Source organism: Podarcis vaucheri (assembly GCF_965113315.1).
Source record: "Podarcis vaucheri genome assembly, chromosome: 13".
Classification (NCBI taxonomy): Eukaryota; Metazoa; Chordata; class Lepidosauria; order Squamata; family Lacertidae; genus Podarcis; species Podarcis vaucheri.
In genome coordinates, this window is record NC_138751.1 from 31,742,989 (window position 1) to 31,769,141 (window position 26,153).

General features: G+C 48.6%; 2 protein-coding genes and 1 long non-coding RNA gene across 3 annotated transcripts in view; 1 reads left to right on the top strand and 2 right to left on the bottom strand.

The window, feature by feature from the left end:
- The window catches only part of FTSJ3 (FtsJ RNA 2'-O-methyltransferase 3), a 22,502-nt gene extending 21,819 nt beyond the window's left edge, over nt 1-683 (top strand). The window contains exon 21 of the mRNA XM_082197211.1: nt 154-683. Coding sequence (XP_082053337.1) covers nt 154-352 — 199 coding nt within the window. The 3' untranslated portion in view covers nt 353-683. The remainder of the gene's footprint in view (nt 1-153) is intronic.
- LOC309517846 (1-acyl-sn-glycerol-3-phosphate acyltransferase alpha-like) overlaps nt 1-9,502 on the bottom strand; it is a 12,499-nt gene extending 2,997 nt beyond the window's left edge. Inside the window, exons 1-3 of the mRNA XM_082197435.1 lie at nt 9,381-9,502; nt 8,257-8,428; nt 7,494-7,589 (exon numbers count right to left, since the gene is read on the bottom strand). Of these exons, the coding sequence (XP_082053561.1) occupies nt 7,494-7,589; nt 8,257-8,382 (222 nt within the window). The 5' untranslated portion in view covers nt 8,383-8,428; nt 9,381-9,502. The remainder of the gene's footprint in view (nt 1-7,493; nt 7,590-8,256; nt 8,429-9,380) is intronic.
- A 2,636-nt stretch (nt 9,503-12,138) lies between these two features.
- LOC309517872 lies at nt 12,139-25,794 on the bottom strand. Its single transcript, XR_014213313.1, has 4 exons — nt 24,884-25,794; nt 21,836-22,047; nt 12,304-14,213; nt 12,139-12,177 (listed from the first exon to the last, which is right to left on the bottom strand). It is a non-coding gene; the product is annotated as an uncharacterized lncRNA (long non-coding RNA).
- Nucleotides 25,795-26,153: the final 359 nt, after the last annotated feature.

A 26,153-nucleotide genomic window follows, 5' to 3' on the forward strand; every position in this document is an offset into this window, starting at 1 on the left:
AGAGGAAAAGCAGGATATGAATTGAATAAGTAAAACAGCAACTAAATAAACACAAGGGACTCTGAAGCAATTGTACGGGGTTCTGAAGAGAAGCCTTTCGCTCATAACTCTCCACTTTCCCTGTGTCCCCCCCCCCCACTTCTCCAACAACAGCATTTACAAGAAGGCAGGGATAGGCAAGGAGAAACGGCAGGTGACCTACCTTGTGGCCAAAAAGGGCGCTGGGCGGAAGGTCCGGCGCCCTGCCGGAGTCAAGGGCCACTTCAAAGTGGTGGACAGCCGCCTCAAGAAGGACATGAGAGCCCAGAAACGCAAGGAGCAGAAGCCAAAACACCGGCAGCGGAAGAAGTAAACCATTTTGCCCTGCTGCTTTGTGGTTGCTAAGAGAGCAGGCCTCTTGCCACCCTTGAACATGTCAGAATTTCGAACTGCGCCCCAGGAGTCTCCAAGCAGCAGCTGACCAGGTTTGTTGAGATGTCACATGGAATTTCAGAATTCCTGGCACTTGATTTGGTGGCTGGTGGCGTGAGCTGTATGTGCATTGGGACAACGTTGCCTGGGCTCATTTTCTTCTATCCTAACCCACTTGCAGCTCACCAGGCGTGTTTGTGGAGAGGCCTCTTCATGAGTTACCTCCCTTCAAGGTGTCTGCCCTTGGTTATTAAACACTGTTTTCTCATGAACTATTCTCTGGCTGCTTTTATTTTTTTTGTCAGTAGCACTGACACTCTTTTAGAGTGGTAGGGTGTTCCTTATATTGCATCAAAGAAAAACATCCCTCTCCCCATTGTTCATAGCTTTGATTGACATTCCCCTGATTATAGACGTGTGGCACAAGATCCCAGGCATGTTGGGAGTAGGTTCCCTAATGGGTCAAGCTGTTTTTTGTTTTGTTTTTTAAGTGATATTTATTGAGAATTTAAAATTACAGAGAAAAAAAGGAAAAGGAAAAACAAAAACAAAAAAGGAATTAAACAGTACAAGTCAATAAAAAGAAAAGAAAAGAAAACACACAATACATCAAAACCAAAAACAAAAGCAAACAAAAAATTAAAAACAAATCCAATATTCCCAAATCTTTATATTTTGTTAACTTGTTTCATCGACCTCCTCACACCTCCCTTTTTTGTATTCTAGTTAATTATCTCAGCAAATCCTTTCCATCTTTCGCTATATTCTGTCATTAAATTATCTTAATTTATTTTAACCTTATCTTACCATAAAAAGCCCTAAAACTTAAAACTTATTTGTACATAACTCCTTATGTACTAAAGCCAAATATTTTCATTCCAACATTTTTTCTAACACTCATTAATTTTACAATAATTCTCTAAATGAATTTTTAAACTTTCTTCCAATCTTCATCCACCGTCTCTTCTTCCTGGTCTCGGGTTCTGTCAGTCCTTTCTATCCATGCCATCTAGTCCATTAACCTGGTGATCTTCTATCCGAGGCTCTTAACTCTTTTCCATGTCCCTTCTGCAGATCATCTTCATATTTATACCTGCACTTTACTTTGTCTTCTGCTGATCTTGTTCTTAATTTCCTTCCTTTATCGCTGAGGAGTAGATCTCGGGGAAACTCCAACCTAACAATGTCTTTATCCCTTCTTGACAGGTTAGCCCATTCTCCATAGTCAGCACTAAAATCCAAAAGGTATTTGAAGGCATGTTTCAAAGTCCCTCCAAAGTTAAAGGCCCCTACAACTCCAGACTCCCCCTGGCCCAAAACCAAATCCCAGAAGCCAGAACATCCCTGCATAGGGGGATCTATCCAACTTCCCATCTCCAAACCAAATGAGACTCCATCTCTCCAAATCTGACTTTCTCCAGATTCAGTCATCAAAAACAACAGCTTATGTTCCTGCAAGGCTCTCTCCACGTGTATTACTTGAGGTTCATCAACAACCTCCTCCTTTGTCTTCTGCACAACTTGCCCTGTCAAAGCAGATTCCTGGGTCGGTTCCTGAGTGGTTTCTATATAGGTATTCACTGTTTGTCCAAAATTATTAACTGCAACAGTCATCAAATCCATCTTCTCATGTAGCTGTTCCAGTAAAGCGCTTGTCTTGCAAAAAGCAATCACTAAGGCTTCTTCTGTGCACATTCTTGTTCAAGGTCAATGTCTGGTTCTCACGATCTTTAATCTCTGCAGCTGAAGAATTCCCCAGATCGACTCCAACAACAGTTTCAAAAGCTCCCTCTAGGGGATACAATTTCTATTTGTATCCGTCCTTTTGAAAGCAGATCCAGCAACAAAAATACTTTCGTTTTTCAAATATTTTGTTCCTTTTAAATGCAAAAGGAAACATTGGAATCAATATGTTTCTCTTTTTTAGCTATCTGTAAAGAAACGTTTTATTCACAGTCAATGAACTTTCCCAAAACGTCTGTCTTCCTGGCACCCAGTTCCCAGGTTCAAGACGGTGAAAATTTATCTTTCTTTACGCTCTCTCCTGCAGGCTTAAACAATCTAAGATTTCCCCCCTCTTCTCCTGCTTCCAAGGGGGGTTTAGTAGTTTTAGCCGATGGAGATTTAGTCCTTTACAAAAGACTTTCCAGACTTTAGCTTGCAATGTCTTTGCTTCAATCTATTTACAAAAGTGGAAGGCGGACTTCCTGTTTAGAACCTTCCCACTTCGGTGCCAATTTAAGATGTTTCATTTTCCGTTCTACTCATGGGTAGTTGTTTAAAGTCCAATTGTCCACAGGAAAAAGTCAGCGCTCTCCGGCAACAGCAATACGGCTTCACTCCGTGAAAAGAGCAGTCGATTCGAAGCACCGCGCCACTCACCCCACGTCGCTCCGGATCCCTGAAACCGGGTTTCCCCGCGAGTAGGGGAGGCGCAAAAGGTGCCAGCCAAATCCCACGTCCACAGGCTTCTCCCGCCTGTGGTTTTTGGTGGGTCTCCGCCTCGCCGTGGCGGTCCAGACCCTAATTTATACGAAGCAGATTCCTCCTGATCAGAGGAAATCCGCCATTGCCGGAGGTGCTAACCCGGAAGTCCCTTAATGGATCAAGCTGTTTAGGGCTTTAAAGCAGGCGTAGGCCATTATTATCATAAATCTTTGTTTACATGTCCTTTACTAGCAGGTGCCAGGTCAGGTTATAGGAATTAAAAACCAATTACCGTCCCTGGAATAGGGCATGCCTGGAAAACAAACGTTTCCGGTGTCAAAGGCCAAGGTAAAAAGGCATGTCTTCAGCACTGTCTGAAAGCTGTATAATGAAGAAGCCAGATTCACCTTTTTGGGGAGGGAATTAACACAATTCTGAGGGGGGGTGGAAATGCCACTCTTAACACTCAGGACGATCTGTAGGCTGTCTTTCAGGTATTTGGGGCCTCCTCTCCTCCAAGAGTTTCCTGCGAAATAGAGTTGATTTGCTAAACCACTGTAGCTCTGTGAACGGAATAGGGTCCTCCGAACAACTCTCAGCAACCTTAACAAACTACAGATCCCATAATTCTTTGGAGGAAGTCATGAATTTTAAAAGCGTCATGCTGCTTTAAATGCATACTCCTCTACTGATTAAATTGGAGCATCCTGTTTTTGGGGCCCCAGAAAGATGCATGTCCCTGTTTCCTCCTGGAAAATGTTGGAGGTTATGGAAATGAATGGTGTGAGTGTAGCCCAAGCCTGACGCACAGACAGTGCAGCAGGCCAGAATGATATTGGCATCCAATCACACGTGCAGATTTTGAAGCGTTTGGCTATCCTTCCTAGATTCTCACATTTGCTCTGCATTTGTAGAATAGTTTCACAGCTTTCCCTAGCAGGGATGGTCATACTTGCCACTTCCACCTTGCACTCACTTCATTGGCACCAGACTGAAATCTCCATTGGCATACAAAAATCTCCTGCCCGTTTGCTTCAGGTTCAAATCCAGACGCCACCTCCCACGCTCAGCTAAGAGATCTTCCGATGAGGGCGAAGCAGGCTTAACCTTGCAGGAAGTTCCAGCTTATGTCATTCAGGCACCTTGGACTGCTGCAACAACTGGGCAGATGATTGGATGTGGCAAATCTCAAAAAAGGTTGTGTTCACCTGATGCATTCAGGTCAAGTCCATAAATAAAGACGGTAGAGTCCATTTGTTAGGGCTTTGAAATAACAAAATCTGGAGAGAGGAGGACCCCTACATCTTGCTCATTGAAATTATAGGGCAAAATGCAGAATTAACAATATAGACTCAAAATACGTTAGGAATCCAAAGGGGCACAAAACAAGGATACCCACTGTCTCTCTATTCATCTTGGCCCTGGAACCCCTAGCAATCCAACTCCAAGCAGCCCCAGATATTGAGGGTGTGGTAAGAAGAGGTAAAACCTACAAACTAGGGCTTTTTGCAGACGACCTGATGGTCACAACACCAGACCCCATCAACACAGCAACCACCCTAACTAAATAACAAATTCGCACCCTAAATAAATAACACATTGGTGCCGGGCCTACAAGTAAACTTTGCAAAACACCACCATCCCCATCCAAAAGGTACTCACCAACTACAAAGATAAAACTCTGCTGCACCAAATTCGGGTACCTAGAAACCTCAACAAACTATGCTTCCACAATTACAAGCCTCTGTGGTGACAAATCAACAGAGACTTCACCCTCTCAGACAAAATAGCCATGATCAAAATGATCACCCTCCCAAAACTAACCTATTTATTCCAAACCCTCTGAATCTGGATTCCCCCAACCAAACTCTTGAAGTGGCAGAAAAACTACAGGTGTTGATTTTCACACACAAAAAGCCAAGAATAAGCCCCAAATACTTGCACCTCCCCTCCTCAGAAGGAGGATGTGGAATCTCCAAAATAGAATCATATTATATTGCCAACCCATGTACGTCACATCCCGTATATTCTAGAAGATGAGACAAAACAATGGGTCCACTTGGAGAGAGAAACCATCGAAACCATCCCCACAATAGCATACCCATTTCTCCCAAACAAAGTAAAGAAAATCCTCACAGCACAGAACAAGCTCACATAGTCCATGCTTAAAGCATAGAAGGGAAAAGTAGGCAAACTATCACCATCCCCACTAACCCCCCTGTCCTACCACTCACAAAACCTCCAGATAAAAACCTGGCAAACCAAAGGCCTACACTGTTTAAAAGACTTCTACAAAAACAACAAACACAAGAAATACAAGACAAACTAGGACACACCCAAATACCTTGGCTTACACACCATCAACTACATGCCTTCTTAAACAATCTAGCAGTAAAATCAGCGGTCTATGGCCCCTTGACCACCTTCGAAAACCTCCTGACAGCAAAGGGACATGGCAAAAGGATGGTATCCACAATATACAAAATACTGCTCCAAAATTCCACAACCCCTCCCCCCGACACAATCAAAGAACAATGGGAGCACGACATAAAGGTAAAGGTAAAGGTACCCCTGCCCGTACGGGCCAGTCTTGCCAGACTCTAGGGTTGTGCGCCCATCTCACTCAAGAGGCCGGGGGCCGGCGCTGTCCGAAGACACTTCCGGGTCACGTGGCCAGCGTGACATCGCTGCTCTGGCGAACCAGAGCCGCACACGGAAACGCCGTTTACCTTCCCGCTTGTAAGCGGTCCCTATTTATCTACTTGCACCCGGGGGTGCTTTCGAACTGCTAGGTTGGCAGGCGCTGGGACCGAACGACGGGAGCGCACCCCGCCGCAGGGATTCGAACCGCCGACCTTTCGATCGGCAAGCCCTAGGCGCTGAGGCTTTTACCCACAGCGCCACCTGCGTCCCTAAACCTCCCTTTAAATCCATCTTAGCCAAAAGATGGCTCTGAAACCCATCTGCAGGTGGCACTTAACACCATGGAAACTGGTGCTGATACTTCCAGGAACCTCAAAGATGTTGTAGAGGCTGCACCTCCACAGGCACATACCTCCACTTGTGGTGGGAATGCCCCCAAATCCAACCCTTCTGGACAGCAGTCCTACAAGAGATATACAAAATAACTAAACAGGTTTTAGAACTCACCCCAGAACTGGCCCTACTGAAAATCTTCCAAGATCACAATGGCCACTCACATTATACAGAGTTTATAACCCACCTACTCTCATACCAGACACTTCATAGCCAGACACTGGGAGGACCAGTCATTACTAAACATGGACCAATGGTATCAAATTGTATGAGAAACAGCCTTACTAGAAAAGCTAACCATTAAACTGAAACTGACAAGGGGACAAATAGAAGAGGACACCTTCACCCCAGTATGGCTCCCCTTTATCATATGCCCAACAAGAGAACAAGAATCCACCGACAGTACAGTATATGAATCAATCTGACTTACCTGACCCAACAAGCCCCCCCAATGCAAGCAAACCCCACTGCAGACAACCACAGACAACCAACCACACCCTGCCCCCCCATACCTCTCACTACCAAGGAAATGTAATAAACGAATAGAAAGAGAACCTACCCAGTTGACGCTGACACAAAACGCCACACGTACACTTCCAAGCACAATTCAAAGTGTTGGTGCTGACCTTTAAAGCCCTAAACAGCCTCAGCCCAGTATACCTGAAGGAGCATCTCCACCCCCATCATTCTGCCCGGACACTGAGGTCCAGCGCCGAGGGCCTTCTGGCGGTTTCCTCACTGTGAGAAGCAAAGCTACAGGGAACCAGGCAGAGGGCCTTCTTGGTAGTGGCGCCTGTCCTGTGGAATGCCCTCCCGTCAGATGTCAAAGAGATAAACAACTATCTGACTTTTAGAAGACATCTGAAGCCAGCCCTGTTTAGGGAAGTTTTTAATGTGTGACATTTTAATGTATTTTTAATCTTTGTTGGAAGCTGCCAAGAGTGGCTGGGGAAACCCAGTCAGATGGGTGGGGTACAAATAAATTATTATTATTATTATTATTACTACTACTACTACTACTATATAAAAGAATATACCGGTAAGTCTCACCACACCACCCCTCTTCTCCCCTAACCTTATACTGTACTCAACACTAATGTCTCACAACAAATGTAACTGATTTATAAGAAAGACAGTACAACCTGAAAAAAGAGACAAGGCATGTACTTTTGTAAACCAAGAAATAAATAAATAATATTTTTTGCACCTGGCTGACACTCAAAGATTACTGAAATATATGTGCTTTGAAGCCTCAAAGTATATGTTAAGGATAGACAATATGTTAAGGAGTTTAACAATGAAGGGTAGAGTGCTTTGAAAACTGGGAAAAGGTGTGTGTGTCGTGTCTTGTGATCAGTTCTGTAGGGCAAGGCTCATCTGGGCCTCCCCCAATACCCAATATTTTATTCAAGTTGGCACCCCTGGTTGGGGGGCAGGGAGATCAGTTTGGGAAGCATTTTGATACTCTCTCAGATCACAACTGTAACAAATGTTCAGGAATGGTAAACCTGAGTGATGAATCACATTTTGCCACCAAAAATGTAGCATGATTGACTCATGGAATCCCATGAAATCTGTCGGCATGAGACAAATATCTATTTCACAATTCACACATTTACCTGAGCCTTCACAGCCACACTGAATACTCCTCGCTTGAAGGGACGTACTGTGGCCGTCCGGTTCCGGGTGCCTTCTGGGTAAACCCAGACCCTCAGCTGCATAAGAAACGGGCAGAGAAAAACAGCCACAGATTAAAATGTGTCCACGGACCACATCTTTGGAGATCACAGTGCAATGTTACTATTTCCTCACTCTTTCCAGTGTATTTTGGCCTGTCACTCAAGCTGCTAACGGTCTAGCTGGAAACCAGTTAGAAAATATGAGACTGCATCAGGACTGAGGATATGCCTACCCTGAATGCCCTTCTGCCCCCAGGAACGGCTGCAGTTCCTCAGCAGGGCAGACTCCTTTCTCCTTTGTTCCCTGGGGCGGATGGCTCTAAAGGCACATTCTCCTTATACTCATGCATGGCACACATCCTTTCTTTACTCACCCACCTGGCAAAATCCTCTTCCAAATATCTGGTGCGCAGAGCAAAATATGTCACCACCCCAGAGCCCAGGAAGCTTCCTTCTACCAGGTGAGGATCTCTCCAAGGGCGTGGGCACAGAAACTTCCCCACCACCTGCTGCTACTTAAATTCATATTTCTCAGCTGGAGATGCCAGCAGCTGGAGCCATTGTGTTTGCAAAGCATGCACTCTACCCCCACCCCAAGCGATGGCCCCTCCCAGCGGCTGCTGCAGTCTCATAGGGTCCCTTTGACTCCTTTCCCACCAGCCATCCCTCCCAGAGCTGCACCCCTCTCTGCATGTGCTCTCACGTTCTGCTGCAGCAGGGTCCTTGTGATGTGATCCATGGTTTCTCTGGCTGAGCGCTTATTATTGCGGTCGATAAGAATGAATTTGGAAAACCACAGGGTGAAGCCCAGTGAGCCCATGTACATCATCTCCTTTTTGGTATCACATAGCAGTCAGGATATAACTCCGCTATCACTTGGGAAGGAAGGAAGACTTCCTTAGAATGTGTCAGAATGCAAACGACTTTTGGGTCGTTTGCATTCTGACACTTTGTGAGAAGGCTTTGTGGCTAGAAATTATTCTTCCTGGATCTTCCCTGCTCCCAACCTATCTTCCTGGACATGTATTCAGCTTTCGTAGTGGTGAAATAAATTGCAAACATTGCCATTCTTCCAGTGTTATTTTCCAAGAAAAACAGATGCCGGATCTCGCCACAAACACCTCCATTGTTCTCCTAGAATGGCAATTATCTTTTAGTTTGGAAAATCCCCACCACCACCCTGGCACCAATTTGATTTTGAGCTGTAAGCTCACATCTTTTGCCTCCTCTCACATGCATGCTGTGCTCCTATCTTGCCTCCTCCCTGAGACTGGAGATGGAGCACAGCAGTGCCAGGTCTACAAATTTTGCCATGATGGGCAAAAGTCTACGCTGCCACCTTCCTCACCTGCAGGTGGGTCAGAGATGAACCATTCTGTTGCAGACATATAGGCCTCAGGCAAAGCCATAAGCAGCCGCGGGCAGGGCAAGGATGGAAGGATGAGCAACCAATGCCCCTCGAGGACCAGGAGAGGGAGAAATCTGTGGTTAAGCTGGTGGGGCGTTGAGGGAGGTGTCCATGAGAGCCTGTCCAGATCTCAGTGATGAAGGAGGAGACAGGGCAGCCCTGAGAGGTCCTGGGCTTAGATAAGCGGATGGAGGGGGGGTGCGTGTCCTGCAGCACACCCTCCCTTTCCTTCTCCCACACTTCATCTGCATCATAGTCAGGAAGCAGAGCAGGATGTCGCCTTCTGCCCCCCCAACCTGCCCCCCCCCCAGGACACCTGTCCCTTTGATCTGGGCCTGGATTATGCTCCTGATAAAATTTGTATCTTTTCCAAATAAGTTTCAATGCAAAATTCCAAAAGCGACAGGCTAGCAACATACCCAGAACATCAAGAATGGACTGGTGGTTGGCAACAACCGTATACGGCCTCTTGGTATTCAGATTCTCGGAGCCTTGAGCTGTGATTTTGACGCCAAGGAAATATTTCATTTGCCGCATCACATCTTTGCCGAAGCAAAGAATCCTGCAGGGGGCAGAAAACAGGCAGGCAGTGTGGACAAGGAACTGCATTTCTTTGCGTGTTCATACCTTGCCTCCTAAGCAAAATAATTGAGGAAGCTTACACTGTGTACAAAATACAATAAAAGAAATGGATTACTGAGAAGAAGGAAATACAATACCCTCCCTGCCACCTTCAATTGTTGCAACTCCCACTTTGCTGCTGAATCTCTAGGTCACTCAGCAGGTCTCTGAGGAAATAGTTCCAGTCCATAAATGTCTGCTAAAGCTGCTGGTTGTTAGTATCTCACAGACTAAGATAGAGATGGGGACCCTGCGGCTTTTCCTTGTTGCTGGACTCTGACTGCCATCAATCCCAGCTGGTGAGACCAATGGTCAGGGAGGGTGGGAGCTGTAGTCCAGCCAGATCTGAAGGGTTTCAGCTTCCTTACTCCATGTTGTAAGCCACATTCAGGCTCACATTTTGAGAGAGTCGTTAAGGATTGCCCCCTCCCATTGCCCCTGCATATAACAGTAAGCATATTGTTGCACCCCCATCCCAATCTTACAGCAGAGTGAGATTTCAGGGGTCTCTGCACTTACCCAATCCTTTTGGGATTGAGGTAAAATTGAGACTGTGGTGTCTTTATGATAGATAGTTTATTTGCGCATACATACAACCTGAGTTTGGGGAATGGGATTCCCAGCATTTACAGCCCAAGAGAATCTCACGCGTCTCCCATATGTGCAAAGTCTGTCTCTGCGTCTCTCCCTCCCACTTGCAGACTCGAGAGGACGTTTCTTCCCCACCCCCACAATGTGCTCTGATCCCACCACGTTCTCAAGCTTGCAAAACTTTTCCCACCCCACCCCAACTGTTCGCTTACATCAGCCGCACGGCAATTCTGAAACTGTATTGTCTTTGCTAACAAGCCCCCATTTGCGGCTGGCACAGCCTCTGCTTTGCGGAAGTCTGGTCTTTGTTTCTTAATGGCTTATCTCCCAGGGGATTCCCTGGTCAGGAGGGGAAAACAAAGCAGGTTTAGCCTGTATTTTTACACTGGTAAATCTAACATCCAGTGGTTCACCTTAATACTCAAAGCACTGATTGAAACCCAAAACCCAAGAATTTAAGGGAGGATCTGGTGGGAGAGTGCTCCGGGCTATCTGCAGGCCCCTGGATCTCCGAGCGTCCCCCGGTAAGCATAGCTCTGGAAAAGGCACCCCCTTCTTCTCCAGGGTGCTCCAGCGACATAAACCAACTTGATTTATGCAAACTAGCCTTCTCTCTTGACACAGCAAAAGGAAAGAGGCATTGTAGTTCTAAACTACTATTTATTTACAGAATATTTACAGACAACAGCATTATGGTGTCTGTTCTCTCCAGCTCTGAGAACAAATAGGGCAGCGTAAAAGTGAAGGTACAGTTTCACAGACACACACCGGAAGAGAGGTAAGACAGTCTTCCTTTCTCAGGCTCCACTCAGACAGGCATGTGAAATATACCAATCATAAAATCAGCATCGGGGAGCTTGAAATTCTAACAGGATCTGGAGATAAATTGAAACTACAGAGTCATGAGAAATTGAAACCTAAGGTACGAGATTGGCTCCATTATTATCAAATAATGGAGAATTACAAACAAGATAGGAAAATTGGCTTCCAGGTGGAGAAATCAAAATTAGAAACTGAATTGTTAGAACCCAATACTAAGAATTTGTCAAGAATGTACAATTTGCTGCTGAAATGGAATACACAGGATGAAACAGTTAAATCGGCTATGATTAAGTGGGCACAGGACATTGGTCATAACATTATGTTTGCTGACTGGGAATGGTTGTGGAACACCGGTATAAAATTTACGGCATGTAATGTCTTAAAGGAAAATATTATGAAAATGATTTACAGGTGGTACATGACCCCAGTCAAGCTTGCAAAAATTTACCATTTGCCTGACAATAAGTGTTGGAAGTGTAAAGAAACCGAGGGTACTTTTTATCACCTTTGGTGGACGTGCCCGAAGATTAAGGCTTTCTGGGAAATGATATATAATGAAATGAAAAAGGTACTTAAATGTACTTTCCCTAAGAAACCAGAGGCCTTTCTCTTGGGCATTGTCGGCCAATTGGTGTTAAAGAAGGATAGAATTTTCTTTATGTATGCTACGACAGCAGCAAGAATACTCATCGCAAAGTACTGGAAGACACAAGACCTACGCACTCTGGAAGAATGGCAGATGAAAGTGATGGACTATATGACACTGGCGGAGATGACTGGCAGAATCCGCGACCAGGGGAAGGAGACGGCAGAAGAAGAATGGAAGAAATTTAAAATCTATCTTAAGGACTATTATAAACTTGATGAATGTTAGAATGTCGAGGTTTTGAGAAAGAAAGGGTTACAGCGATATAAGATTAGACTGAAGGAAAGACTAAGAAGACATATGTTTGACAGATTTAATTGGAAGTTTCTGGAAAACTTTGGACATTGGGATGCAGAAAAGGGAGGTATGGGGGAGTCCGAGAAACGAGGTTTATGAAAAAAGTTATGAAACTATATGTGTTTGTATGTCTTTTTATATGTTCGTATTGTTTAAAATCTTTGTAAAACCAATAAAAAAATTATATTTGAAAAAAAAAAGAAATTCTAACAGGATCTGGAACCCAGGAATTCAGGGGACTCATGGCACCCCACCAGTGCCATAGCGTGGGGGGTGCAGGGGGGGCCGGCCACACCGGGCGCAAATCCACGGGTTAGGGGGCGCAAATTACTTGCCTTGCCCCGGGTGCTGACAAGCCACGCTACGCCACTGCACCCCACACACCCACAGTAGTATGTATGTCAATGGTGAGAAGGGCTCTCAGGTGCATAGAACTCCTTTGGGGGGGGGGATCCTAGGCCAGCTGGGACTACATTTGTGTTTAGGATTTCCATGCATATATGTTTTTACAGGGCAGGGTACTCCACCCAGGCCTCTAACTCCCTTAATTATGGGGAGGGTGGCTGATATCTGCCCACGGCTTTCTATGCCTTAGGCTGCTGTTTATGGTCCAGGAGCAAGGCTATAAACAAAGGCACCAATCCTACTTGCGGAACACTCTGAAGTATTGCTGTGGGTTTGTAATACTGATCTCTAAATCAGATTAGTTGCTTGGACGAGAGTGTAAGCACCACAGCATTCAACAGTTGTTATTCCCAGGAGCTGGCACTCAGAAACATATTGCCACCCAGTGCTATTTTTAGAGGTGCCAGTTCTCACTATGAACGCCTCTCTTGTTCTCTTATAATGTCAATTGCGCCCACCTAAGAGGTGCCGGAAGTGACCTGTCCCTCTTGTTTGTTAACCGCCTTCCGCAGATGGCCGTGTCCTTCAGGCACCTCGGACTGCTGCAACATCTGGGCAAATGGCTGGATATGGTAAATCTCAAAACAGACCTTGTTCTCCTGATGTGTTGAGGTCTTACACCAATGGGTTTTCTAGAAGCATTCCAAAGACTCTGCTTGGTGACTTGACACCCCCCCCCCCCCGCAAAGGTCCTTGGTCTCAAAAGGAGGAGAAACTATGTCAGCACTGAGGAGGCAGGTTTAGTCACTTTCTGAAGCCTGTCCCTGTCTCCAGGTCTGGTGTAGTGATCAGGTGGGATTGCTATGAGGAATTATAACATTATAATTATAAGCCATCTGTGTCAGCAATAAAAGCATTGCGTTGACTGGGTTTAAACTATTTTGATATGATTCTTGATCAATCCATACCTCTGCATCCCTGTTCCATTTCTCTTTCTTGACAAGTCACATACTGCAGGCAGGCATCCTGGGTCATCAAAGATAGTGGGCAGCTTCTTTTAATGTAGCTTTTCTGATATGTTAATCTTAGGATGTTAATCTTAGGGCCAGGAAACAGATCTCACATGAAGGTGATAATGATCGCTGTCCTCCTGGCCATCCTTATAATGTATATTGCTTGTTTATCACCTCCCGGGGTTGCCAAATGCACTCTTTTTTAGTTCTGTTTTATTTACCCCATGCTTAATTAGTTTTGGTAGTTTAACTTTGTCCTCACGTGGGGTTTGTTGAAATGCTCAGAAGAAATCTGATTGGTTCTTACGAACACTCTGTAAAAAGTTCTTTTGTGAATAAAACGACCTGGGCCGGAGGGTGGAGACACAGATTATTATATGCACCCTTCCTAGAGTCTTGCTGGTTCAAGCCTCTGTGTGTATTCTTATTAATCAGAGTTCAATCCTTCCTTTACTTTAGGAACGCCTCAGTCTGGTCTTGACAAGAAGGATACAAGTATCAACAAGGATCTCCCATGTGGCTTTAAGGTGCTGCTCTGCAATGGCAGGTCAATGACCAAGAAGACTGGTGCCATCCATGATTTAATCATGGATGGGAGAACTGATCTGGCATGTCAGTCAGTGGATTTTATTGTTTGTAGCCAATGGCCATCACAATACAGTATGAGAAACAAATCATGCAATTACAAAACGAGAGAGATTTCATGCACCAGACCAGGACAAATCTACAATGTCCAAAATTCAAAACATTCCTTCTAGTCAGCATCCCTGGGGTCTGGCACTTGCACTACCTAGAAAGGTTGCCCTTATCTTTCTTGCCATGAGTATGAATAGTGCCACCCTATGGCTGATGCATTTCTCAACATCTGCCAGCAGCCATTTAATTTTCAAATAATCTGGTTGACCTTCTAGGGCGATCTGAAAAGGGGAGATAAATTTAGCTTTGAGTGAATCATACAATAGACCATATAAAATATAGTGTACAAGATCTTCAATAGGCCCTGATCCACATATACAAAAGCACTCTGATTTTGAACTGCCAGGGAGAAAACATCAGATGAAGAGGAAAGCTCCTAGCCTATATAATTGATGTAAAGACTGAATAGGAGTCCTACCAAGATGCAACCCTGTTTAACTCAACTTCGCTGTTCTAATTGAACCAGATAGAAATCATGTCCTGCCAAATCAAATTTTAACATCAGTGTTAGTATAAAGTTGTTTCCCAAGATATACCCCACATGAACAACACATCTTTCAACATACCAACCACACTGCTGTAGAAGATGAAGTCACATTCCTGTGTTTTAGTCCAGATAGTCCTTCTACATATTGTCATGAGATTTCGGTGGATTGCACATGCTGTCCTCTATTTCTCTTGTGCTGCTGCTCTAAGTTTTTATTTTTAAAAAATCTGTTTCTAAGTGCTCTCTTTCCATTGCACTCTCTTGCTTAATCCCTGTTGCCCCACTTACACAAATCCCTCTCAGGATCGCCTTCACCGCCTTCCACACTGTTGCAGTCTGGATTTCATCAGTACAACTGAGATCAAAGTAGGATTTTAGTTCTGATGAAATGCACCCATCTATTAGACCACGCTGCAACAGCAAGGGAAGGAAATTCCAGCAAAAAGGTTTCTCAGGTGTGTCTAGTAACTGCATGGAAGCCCATCCTCTGAGAATGGGCAGTGGTCAAGGATCATAGGTATTGTATTGTGGGATTATAACATGGGATTGCTACTGTTCCTAACTGTCTTCATCTGCTGCTATATTGCTTCATTTGGTTTTGGTATTATTATGTATTGTGTTGTGAGCTGCGTCAGGTTTTTTTTTACAAGTAAAGGTGAGGTATAAATATTTTCAGTTAAATTGAAAATATAGCAGGGGAGTGCTGTCTGTTTAGAAACATGTCCATAATTTGGTCAGTCAGACTTAGTTGCTGTCAGGGTTACTTCCAGATCCTAGCTCACAGAGGATCACGCTAGCCAGCGATCGTTAAATAAAAGTCTTTATTGAGTTACAGTCTCCATTCTCGAGCTGCTGCGTGCAACCCTACGTCTTATGCTTAGATCGGCGAAGCTCCGTCTGAGTCTCCGCCCCTTGCGCACCAACTTAATATCCTAGCCCTGCTCCACCTTTTCCGCCTGACAGTTCTCCTCTGGGTCCCTCTGCCCCCCTGGGTCTCTTCCTTCCGGGATTCTTCTGACGCTGACCCCCCTGACTCTCCTGTCTCCTTGCGCCGGGCTTTAGGACCTGGCTCCCTTTCCGGGCTGCCTACTGCGCCACCTTCCTGTGCATTTGAACTTGGCGCGCGCGCCCAACCTTCCACTTTCCGTCTAACCGTCACTTCGCTCCCCGATGAAGGTGTGGCCACTCCTGACTCGTGCCCTCCCTCCTGTTGCGAGCTGCCAGCGCTTGCTCCCTGGCGCTCTTCCTCTTTCCTACTCTCTGGCGGTGACGTTGGTCCCGATCTCCAACTGCTCCCCTCTGAGTCCCCTCTGGCTCTTTCTTCCTGGGGTGTCCCCCTAGTCTCCCCCCTTGCCCTGGCCACTGGTGCTCCTTTTTGTGAATCTTCTGATTCACTGGAAAGACTCGGAGATCTCGGGTCGTCGTCATCACTCATCCTTTCTTCTGCCTCCTCCCCCTCGCTCTCTGTTTCCTCCCTTGCCCTCGCCTCTGCTCCTGAACCCCTGACATCCATCCCCCCCTCGAAGCCCCCTCTTCCCCCCTCCCCTCCTTCCGGTGCGGGAACTGGGTGCTGCAGTGTCAATGGGACGAATGTCGGGTACAGTTCGCTTCCCGTGGCGGGCCTCCATCCGAAGTCTTCCGGTTCTTCCTCCCTGCTCTCGTCGACGACGGTCACCTCTGCTTCCATCTCTGTGCCGCCGTGCTCGAGACCCTGGTCGTCCCCGAAAACGTCCATGTCCGTCTCTCCCTCGCTTCCTTCTGGAGGCGTTGCTCGTCCTGGACCCTCCAGCCACTTCCTGCGCCACTGCTCCTCTGGTCGATCATCCCACCAATACGAGGTTTCGGAAGCAGATCCCGAGGGCGACCCCTCCGGGGAACGGGCGTCTCGTGTCGGTTCCTCGTCCGAGTCGAACCCCCGGAACGTGCTTGCAGAAAGTGTGGGAGTGAAAAGCCAGTCGTCGAAAAGGTCTGCTGGCATTGGTCTATGTGGGAAGAGGGCATGAAACTCGTCCTTGAGCAGAGGTTCGTCCAAGGCGTAGCCCGGCACCCAGCTGTTCGCACTGGCCGGGGTGCCCTCCTTGGCGAGAAGGTATTCTACTCCCTCTTCCCCCCATCTCGAGTCCAAAATTTCCGTGACTTCGTTGATGCGCTCCTCCTGTGCCACTCCCGCGTGCCCGGTTCTTTCCCTGAGCGGACTCGGCGCCGTTCCGGGTTCCTGAAACCTGTGCGGTGCCTTGTAGGGAGTGAGCACCGATCTGTGGAACACCGGATGCATTCTGGAACCCTCCGGAAGCGCCAGCCTGAAGGCCACCGGGTTGACCTGCTCTTCGACTTGGTAGGGCCCCAGTTGCTTATGCCCTAGTTTCTTCTTGGCCAACGACCTGGCCGGCACTGCGTGGGCTGCTAACCAGACCCAGTCTCCCACATGGATCTCTTCGCCAACCCTTCTGTGTTTGTCTGCCTGCACCTTGTATGCGTGTTTGGCCAGCTCCAGGTGCCGCCGCAGCTGATCGTGGACCTCCTGCAACTCCGACGCGAACGCATCTGCTGTCTGCGGCTCCCCCTCCACCAGTCTTTCCAGTCCCGGGAAGGTTCTGGGGTGCCTCCCGTTGTTGGCGAAGAATGGTGTGACCCCCGTGGACACGTGCTTCGTGTTGTTGTAGGCGAACTCGGCAAGCGGCAGGTAATCCACCCACGTCGCAGGCTGTTGATTCGCATAGCATCTCAGGTACTGCTGCATGATGGCATTGACCCGCTCCGCTTGCCCGTTGGTCTGCGGGTGTCTCGCCGACGCCAGGTTGATCTTGACGCTTAGGAAGCCCATCAGCTTCTGCCAGAAATTCGAGATGAACTGCCGCCCGCGGTCGGACAGAATAGACCGTGGCAGACCGTGAACCTTGAACACGTGGTCTATGAACAGTTTGGCGGTTTGTTCCGCCGTGGCCACCTTCGCACACGGGATGAAATGTGCCATCTTGGAGAACAAGTCCACCACCACCAGCACGGCTGTCTTGCCCCTCGAGCTGGGCAGATCCGTGACGAAGTCCAGGGCGACTCTCTCCCATGGTTCGACCGGAGTTTGCAGCGGTTCCAACAGTCCGGCCGGCGGTCTGTGCACTGGTTTGGCCCTCTGGCAGGTGTCGCACCTCGCCACGTAGTCCGCGACCTCCCCTCTCATTCCGGGCCACCAGAAATCCCTGGCGACTAATTCCACCGTCTTCTCCTTGCCAAAGTGCCCGGCAGTGGGCGCGTCGTGCAGCTGATGCAGTACCTTGGCGCGAAGTTCGTCTCCCGGCACGTAGATGGCCCCTTTGCAGATGAGCAATCCATCTCTCAGCTGGAACCCGTTGGTCGCTGCCGTGCCCCTTTGCATCTCTGCCATCTTTGCTTGCGCGAAGGAGTCATTCTGCAACACTCGTCGCACCGCCTCCAGGTCCACTGTCGCCGCAGCGCACGCCCACACTGTTGGTGCGAAGATGTGCATGGCGGCCGCTGGCGTGGCATCCTCCAGATACTGTGGCTTACGGGAGAGCGCGTCCGCCATGATGTTGGTGTCCCCCGGGACATACTCTATCCGGAAGTCGAAGTTCGCAAAGAACTCAGCCCAACGTATCTGCCTCTGGTTCAGGAACTGTGCCGTGCGCCAGTGCTCCAGATTCTTGTGGTCCGTGCAGACCTGCACCGTGTGCTTGGCTCCAATCAGGAAGTGCCTCCATGCTTTGAACGCTGCATGAATAGCCAGCAACTCCCTGTCCCAGATGGTGTAGTTCTGTTCGGACTTGCTGAGCTTCCTGGAGTAAAACGCTCCGGGCCTCCAAACCCCCTGCGGGTCCTTCTGCAGCAGGACTGCTCCGACGGCCCTGTCCGAGGCGTCTGTTTCAACTCTCATCGGCCTGCTGGGGTCGACATGAAGCAGCTGTTCCTCCGACGCGAAAAGACGCTTGAGTGCCTGAAAGGACTGCTCCGCCTGCGCTGTCCAGATGAACTTCTTTTTCTTGGAACTGAGCGTGTCCGTGATGGCCGCTGTCTGCATAGCGAAGCCTTTGATGAACTTGCGATAGAAGTTCGCGAAGCCGACAAACCGTTGGACCTCCTTCCGGTTGCGTGGGCTTTTCCAATCCAACACCGCTCGAACCTTGGCGCTGTCCATGGCGAGCCCCTTGTCAGACAACTTGTAGCCCAGGAAATCCACCTCCGTCACGTCGAATTGGCACTTCTCCAGCTTGGCGTAAAGCCTATGTTGCTGGAGCCTGCTCAGCACTTCCCTGACGTGTCTGTCATGCTCCTGCTGCGATTCCGAAAAGATCAGGATGTCATCCAAGAAACAGACGCACGTCTTGTAGAGGAGCCCCGCCAACACGTGATGCATGAAAGCTTGAAAAACGTGGGAGCCATTTTGCAATCCAAAAGGCATAACTCTATATTCGTAGGTGCCCAGGGGCGTGAACATGGCTGTCTTCCACTCATCTCCTTCCCGCATGCGAATGAGGTTGTACGCCCCTCGCAGGTCCAACTTGGTGAACACGCTGCCCTTGCGTACTTTTGCGAGGAGGTCGTCGATTCGGGGCATGGGGAAGTCCGACGGCTTGGTGACACTGTTCAAAATGCGGTAGTCCACTACGAGTCTTTTTTGGGGCGTGTCTCGCTTCTTCACAAAGAATACAGGACTGCCCCCCGCTGCCTGGGACTCTCGGATGAAACCGCGCTTCAAATTATGATCTATGAACTCTTTGAGTTCCTGCAGTTCGTCTTCAGACATGGAATACAGCTTCCCTTTGGGCAGCGCCGCCCCCGGCAGCAGGTCAATTTTGCAGTCATATGGTCTGTGGGGGGGTAGCTTGTCTGCCTCCTTCTCGCAGAAAACCTCCAAAAATTCTGCGTACTTGTGGGGAATCGCTTGCAGCGTGCCTAGCAGCAGCTGTGACTCCTCTTGCTCCCCTTCCTGCTGGGGCATGATGCAGTGTTCAGCACAAAAGGAAGAGCCGAAGGTCAGCTGCCTCTGGTACCAAGCCAGTGTCGGGCTGTGCTTGTCCAGCCAACTCATGCCCAATACAATAGGCGTGTCCGAGAGTTGAGTGACGTTGAAGCTGATGATTTCCCTGTGATTTCCAAGCCGCAGCACCATAGGTGGCGTCTGCTTCACCACTTGCCCCCCTAACAGCTCCCTGCCATCCACCGTGACAACCTGCAGGGGCAGCGTGGCAGGCAGCAACTGTATAGCGTGCCGGTCGACAAAGTCCTGCCCTATGAAGTCTGCATTGCTTCCCGAGTCGACGGTGATTGGCACGTCCATGGTGATTCCATTGGGTAGCTGGAGCGATGCGGTGAGCCTCACCACTGGCTTGGGCGGGAGGGGGTCCATGGGCGGTAAAATCTCTGGGGACTGCTTCACTGACACGTCTGGCTGGGCCCCAGTGCCTCTTCCTCCAGCCAGACATCGTCGTTTCCCTGCTGTGGTTCTCCTTGCTGCGTTGCTGCAGTCACCATTGCTGAGGCTGCAGTGTGCTTGTGGAGCCTCCGGGGACACTCTTTCGCCATATGCCCTGGATCCTCGCAGATATAACACTTCCTGTTCCCTCTAGGAGGCTTCGCTTTCACTGCTGCCGGTGCTAGGGCTCTGGCTGCTGACTGAGCCCTTGCACTCCCAACCTCCATCGGTTCCACCCCTCCCCCTGTTGGAGGCGTGGATTGCGCACGCGCTGCTTCTCTGGGAAGGAAGGAGGAGCCCCTGGCTGGTTCGCGCCCGCTGCGCCCTTCGTCCCTGCTCCACGGACGTTCTTCCAGCCGCACTCCCACCGCCAGCGCCCTCTGAACGATCTCCTGCGTGGTCCGGGGTCTCTCCCCCCTCGCAATCTCATCTTTAACCGAGTTGTGCAAGCCCTCCCAAAAAAGGTCTCTGATAGGAGCCGAATCTCTGTCCCATTCCAGGGCACTGACCAAAGCGAAAAAGCGGGCATGATACTGCCTTACGCTGGCCCTCCCTTGCCTTAGTCCATGCACCTCCTTTCGGGCAAGATCCACGTCAATGCTTGATAAAAAACAGCCATCCATCGCTTTAATAAAGGCGTCCGCATTTTGGAGCGCAGGATCCTTATCTCTCCACAAATTGCGCAGCCATGCTTTTGCGTCTCCATGCAAATGGGACATGATGAACCCCACTTTCTCTTGTTCATCTCTAAAGTCTTTGTGCAGTAGTTGCAGTGCACACATTACGTCTGCTCTAAAGTTGGGGTACTGTTGCAAATTCCCATCGAAGTGCGAGACTAGACCGCCTGTGCGTCTCCCCAACCCAATCCCCTCTGATTTGGGTGTCTGTTGCCCTTGCTTCGTAAGCACGTCCAACCTGACCTGGAGATCCCTGTAGGCGGCAGCTGCTTCCTCCTCTCTCTTCCTGGACGCCAGCGCCTCGGCATTCAGTCGTGAAACTGCTTCTCTGAGTTCCGTTATTTGCTGTTCGGCCGTCATATTGTCTGCCGTTCGTGAGCTCTCTTGTAGGCACCCGCTTTCCCTCCTCTCCGCGAGGCCGTGGATGCCCACAATTTGAAGAGACGGAGCTTACTGTCAGGGTTACTTCCAGATCCTAGCTCACAGAGGATCACGCTAGCCAGCGATCGTTAAATAAAAGTCTTTATTGAGTTACAGTCTCCATTCTCGAGCTGCTGCGTGCAACCCTACGTCTTATGCTTAGATCGGCGAAGCTCCGTCTGAGTCTCCGCCCCTTGCGCACCAACTTAATATCCTAGCCCTGCTCCACCTTTTCCGCCTGACAGTTCTCCTCTGGGTCCCTCTGCCCCCCTGGGTCTCTTCCTTCCGGGATTCTTCTGACGCTGACCCCCCTGACTCTCCTGTCTCCTTGCGCCGGGCTTTAGGACCTGGCTCCCTTTCCGGGCTGCCTACTGCGCCACCTTCCTGTGCATTTGAACTTGGCGCGCGCGCCCAACCTTCCACTTTCCGTCTAACCGTCACTTCGCTCCCCGATGAAGGTGTGGCCACTCCTGACTCGTGCCCTCCCTCCTGTTGCGAGCTGCCAGCGCTTGCTCCCTGGCGCTCTTCCTCTTTCCTACTCTCTGGCGGTGACGTTGGTCCCGATCTCCAACTGCTCCCCTCTGAGTCCCCTCTGGCTCTTTCTTCCTGGGGTGTCCCCCTAGTCTCCCCCCTTGCCCTGGCCACTGGTGCTCCTTTTTGTGAATCTTCTGATTCACTGGAAAGACTCGGAGATCTCGGGTCGTCGTCATCACTCATCCTTTCTTCTGCCTCCTCCCCCTCGCTCTCTGTTTCCTCCCTTGCCCTCGCCTCTGCTCCTGAACCCCTGACAGTTGCTCTATTCATTATTTCATTTTTTTAATGCTGCCTTACCTCTGAAGGAATCTCAGGACAAAATGGGCAATAGGTGTGCTTGCCGTTAAATGTCCTCATCCTTTTCTTTTAAAAACAGTAGTGTGGTGGTAAGAGCCTGATGAGGACGTCGACATGACAGAAAGGGGAGTTTAACTCTTCCTTCCCATGATATCGTTGCAACGAAACATCCTTCGCCACTGGCGAAGCTACTATGCCCATGGGAATGATGGCTGTTTGAGAGGAAAAATATGTCAGACAATAGCACAGGGAGGAAAGAGTTAAACTCAAACCCCCATCCATGCCCTCTTGTCTCTCAGCACCCTCCCCAAGCTGCTACCATTTTTGAAAGTGAATGACGACACTGGCCAATTTCTGCTGTAGAATAAAAATTCTAAACCTGGTAATCCATCCTCTGAAGCACAATTCGAACCCCTCCCTTGATTTTCAAAGGCACTAATAGAAGGATTAAACACTGCGCTTGGCCAGCATAATCATCTGATGGGTGAGGGTCAAGTGTGCAGGTGATTGCCCTAAATACTTTATCCTGTCCACATCCTCATACAAACCAGAAAGTACATCTGAAACTACTGCTAATGTGGTGTCCAAATTGGAACAGATGTGAGTGATTTTTTTTACCCATGAAGAACTTTGCAATCTGGTCACAGTGGCTTACTGAGTCCTGGGGTGCAGGCTACGCTAATGTGCTCCAATTGCATGCATTTCATTTCAATCTGATACCTGCTACATTTCAAAACCTTTGGAGGTAAGTCATAATCAAACACTTACACATACACATATTTAAATTGGGCTTCAAGGATAGCCAGCTTTTTCTCTCCACCTTTTAATATCTGCATGACAGGGCATAGCCCTCCTGATGTTGCTAAACTACAACTGCCAGCATCCCTAACTATTGGCTTTATGGGAGTTGGGAGTTGGCTTTATGGGAGTTGGGATTTATGGGAGTTGGGAATCCAATATCTGGAGGGCCATCTCTGTATTAAGGCATAGAGCCCCTGTCAACATAGTGCTATGGTAGTAGGGACGCGGGTAGCACTGTGGTCTAAACCACTCAGCCTCTTGGGCTTGCCAATAAGTAGGTCGGTGGTTCAAATCCCCACAATGGAGTGAGCTCCCTTGCTCTGTCCCAGCTTCTGCCAACCTAGCAGTTCGAAAGCACACCAATGCAAGCAAGTAGATAAATAGTTACCGCTGTGGTGGGTGGCCCCCTTGGCCTGAAGCAAGATGAGCAATGCACCCCATGGTCGCCTTTGACTGGACTTAATTGTCCAGGGGTCCATTACCTTTTATCTTACCTTTGCTATGGTAGTGGTTTTGTCAGTGTGAGCATTTCAGCTTTCTAGAAGGAACAATTCCCCTTCTTTTACTTCCACACACTTCCTACCCCCTGCCTCCTAGCCAACTTGAGAGACAGGGGAAAGAGACGGGAGGGGGAACTCATTGCACTAGTGGAAGTCCTGCACAGGCTTCTGCTAGCAAGCTTCATTACTTGAATCTAGTCTGATGTGCAAATATAAAACTGCCCCTTGGCTAAGGCTAAGTGATGAAGAAAAACCTGAAAGTCCAAATCCATTTGCAGTGGTTGAAAGACTATAACACTGATTGGTAAGCAGCATCTTCTGGAATTGGTAGATATATGACAAACTATCAACAATAGTTTATTATTACAATTTCATTAGTTTTTAAATTGCTGGTTTTGGTCTCCTTGTTCTCAGGTTCTTCATGAGACAGGTTGCCTCATTTTAATTTTTCAGGGACCTGTTTCTACATCCGTCCCCCCATACACGATATTAAAACAGCAATTTGTGCACCATAAAAGTGTTCGTTGTGTGATTTATGGCAGTTCTCATGGGATTTTCTGGCTTGATGTGGCAGCTGAAACAAGCTACAATTTACAAGCCTATACATGTCGAATCAGAAGCAAGCCCTTCTGAGTTCAAGAGAACTTACTCCCAGGTGAGGATAGGATTGCAGCCAGTACTTTCAACCCCCCTGTCTTCTGTTTTCACCCTCAGCCAGGACACACAACAACGGAGACTGGAGGTGTGTGGGTTGGGGGGGAGATAATTTTTGACGAGCGGAAAGGCAATGGGGCAGATTTGTCAGGCACGCAGGGACAGCTTGAAGACTTTACACAGAGAGGAACCCCACGCGGGTTTCCCCACACATAATGTAACAGGCAGGGAGCCAGCTCAGATAGAGAAGTTCCAGGCAGAATGAAAGGCGCATCCACTGATCCCGCTTCCTTCCTCTCCCCTTCCCGCCCGCCTCCGTTGTTTGCTCGCCTGCATCCTTCCCTTCCTCTCCCCTGCCTGCCTGCCTCTGTGCTGTTGCCCCGCGCTCCAAGCTGGAGGAGGCAGGTAGGCAGTCAGGGGAGAGGATGAGCTGCACCGCTTTGCCGGTGCCACTTTGCTCAGGGTACGCTTGGGAGTCGCAGGTGCCGGGTGGGCAGTGCGCTGAATGTCACCCCACCCTCAGGATGACACCTGGGGTGGACCGCCACCACCACACACTCCTTGCTCCACCTCTACCTTTATCTTGACCCAGTGGAGAATTGGCAGCCAGTGCAAATCGCACAAGCAAGGTGTATTATGTGATGGCAGTACTTTGCCCCCCAAAGCAACCTAACCACCATATTCTAGCCATGAAGCTTGCTGGGTGACCCTGGGACAGTCACTGCCTCACTGGCTTCTTGTGAGGAGAAGTCAGGGAGACAGGGCAACCTCCCTATTTCGCAGGAAGGCCAGGATATGAATTGATTAAGTAAAACAGCAGCTCAATAATCATGAGAGACTTTGGAGCAGTAGGCCAGGGTTCCTTTGGAAATGAAGGTTAGGGGTGACAGCAAAGTGGTTGCTAAGGCAGGTCAAGGGCCCTGTGGTAGGGGTGTTTCTCCTCAAGAGGTGGCAGAATGGGTTTGATGAGAGATTCCGAAGAGAAGCCTTTCGCTCGTAACTCTCCACTTTCCCTGTGTCCCCCCCCCACTTCTCCAACAACAGCATTTACAAGAAGGCAGGCATAGGCAAGGAGAAACGGCAGGTGACCTACCTTGTGACCAAAAAGGGCACTTGACGGAAGGTCCGGCACCCTGCCGGAGTCAAGGGCCACTTCAAAGTGGTGGACAGCCGCCTCAAGAAGGACATGAGAGCCCAGAAACGCAAGGAGCAGAAGCCAAAACACCAGCAGTGGAAGAAGTGAACCATTTTGTCCTGCCGCTTCGTGGTTGCTAAGCAAGCATGCCTCTTACCACCCTTGAACATGTCAGAATCTCAAACTGCGCCCCAGAAGTCTCCAAGCAGCAGCTGACCAGGTTTGTTGAGATGTCACATGGAATTTCAGAATTCCTGGTGCTTGGTTTGGTGGCTGGTGGCGTGAGCTGTATGTGCATTGGGACAACGTTGCCTGGGCGTATTTTCTTGCCCACTTGCAGCTCACCAGGCGTGTCTGTGGAGAGGCCTCTTCATGAGTTACCTCCCTTCAAGGTGTCTGCCCTGCATGTTTGGTTATTAAACTAACTCCGACTATTCTCTGGCTGCTTTTATTTTTCTTGTCAGCAGTGCTACAGTAAACTGGGATACTTAACAGATATGGAATCCTTTAATGACAACAAAAGCCCTCCAGGCCAGAGCTACGAAACTTTGGTTGAATAGTGAATTACGCAGTGGGCACAGATATATTTCCTTTCAGAGTCATAGGGTGTTCCTTGTATTGCATCAAAGACAAACATCCCTCTCCCCATTGTTCATAGGATTGACTTTCCCATTTTAAAAGATGTGGCACAAGATCCTAGGCATATTGGGAGTAGGTTCCTTAACGGATCAAGCTATTCAGGGGCTTTAAAGCAGGCGTGGGGAACTTGTGGCCCATTATTATCATAGATCTGTGTTTACATGTCCTTTACCAGCAGGCCCCAGGTCAGATTATAGCAATTAAAAACTGGTTCCATGTGCAGATTTTGAAGTCTCCCAAATTCCCACATTTGCTCTGCATTTGTAGAATAGTTTCACAGCTTTCCCTAGCAGGGATGGTCATACTTGCCACTTCCACCTTTCACTCACGTCATTGGCACCAGACTGAAATCTCCTTTGGCATACAAAAATCTCCTGCCCGTTTGCTTCAGGTTCAAATCCAGACGCCACCTCCCACGCTCAGCTAAGAGATCTTCCGATGAGGGCGAAGCAGGCTTAACCTTGCAGGAAGTTCCAGCTTATGTCATTCAGGCACCTTGGACTGCTGCAACAACTGGGCAGATGATTGGATGTGGCAAATCTCAAAAAAGGTTGTGTTCCCCTGATGCATTCAGGTCAAGTCCATAAAT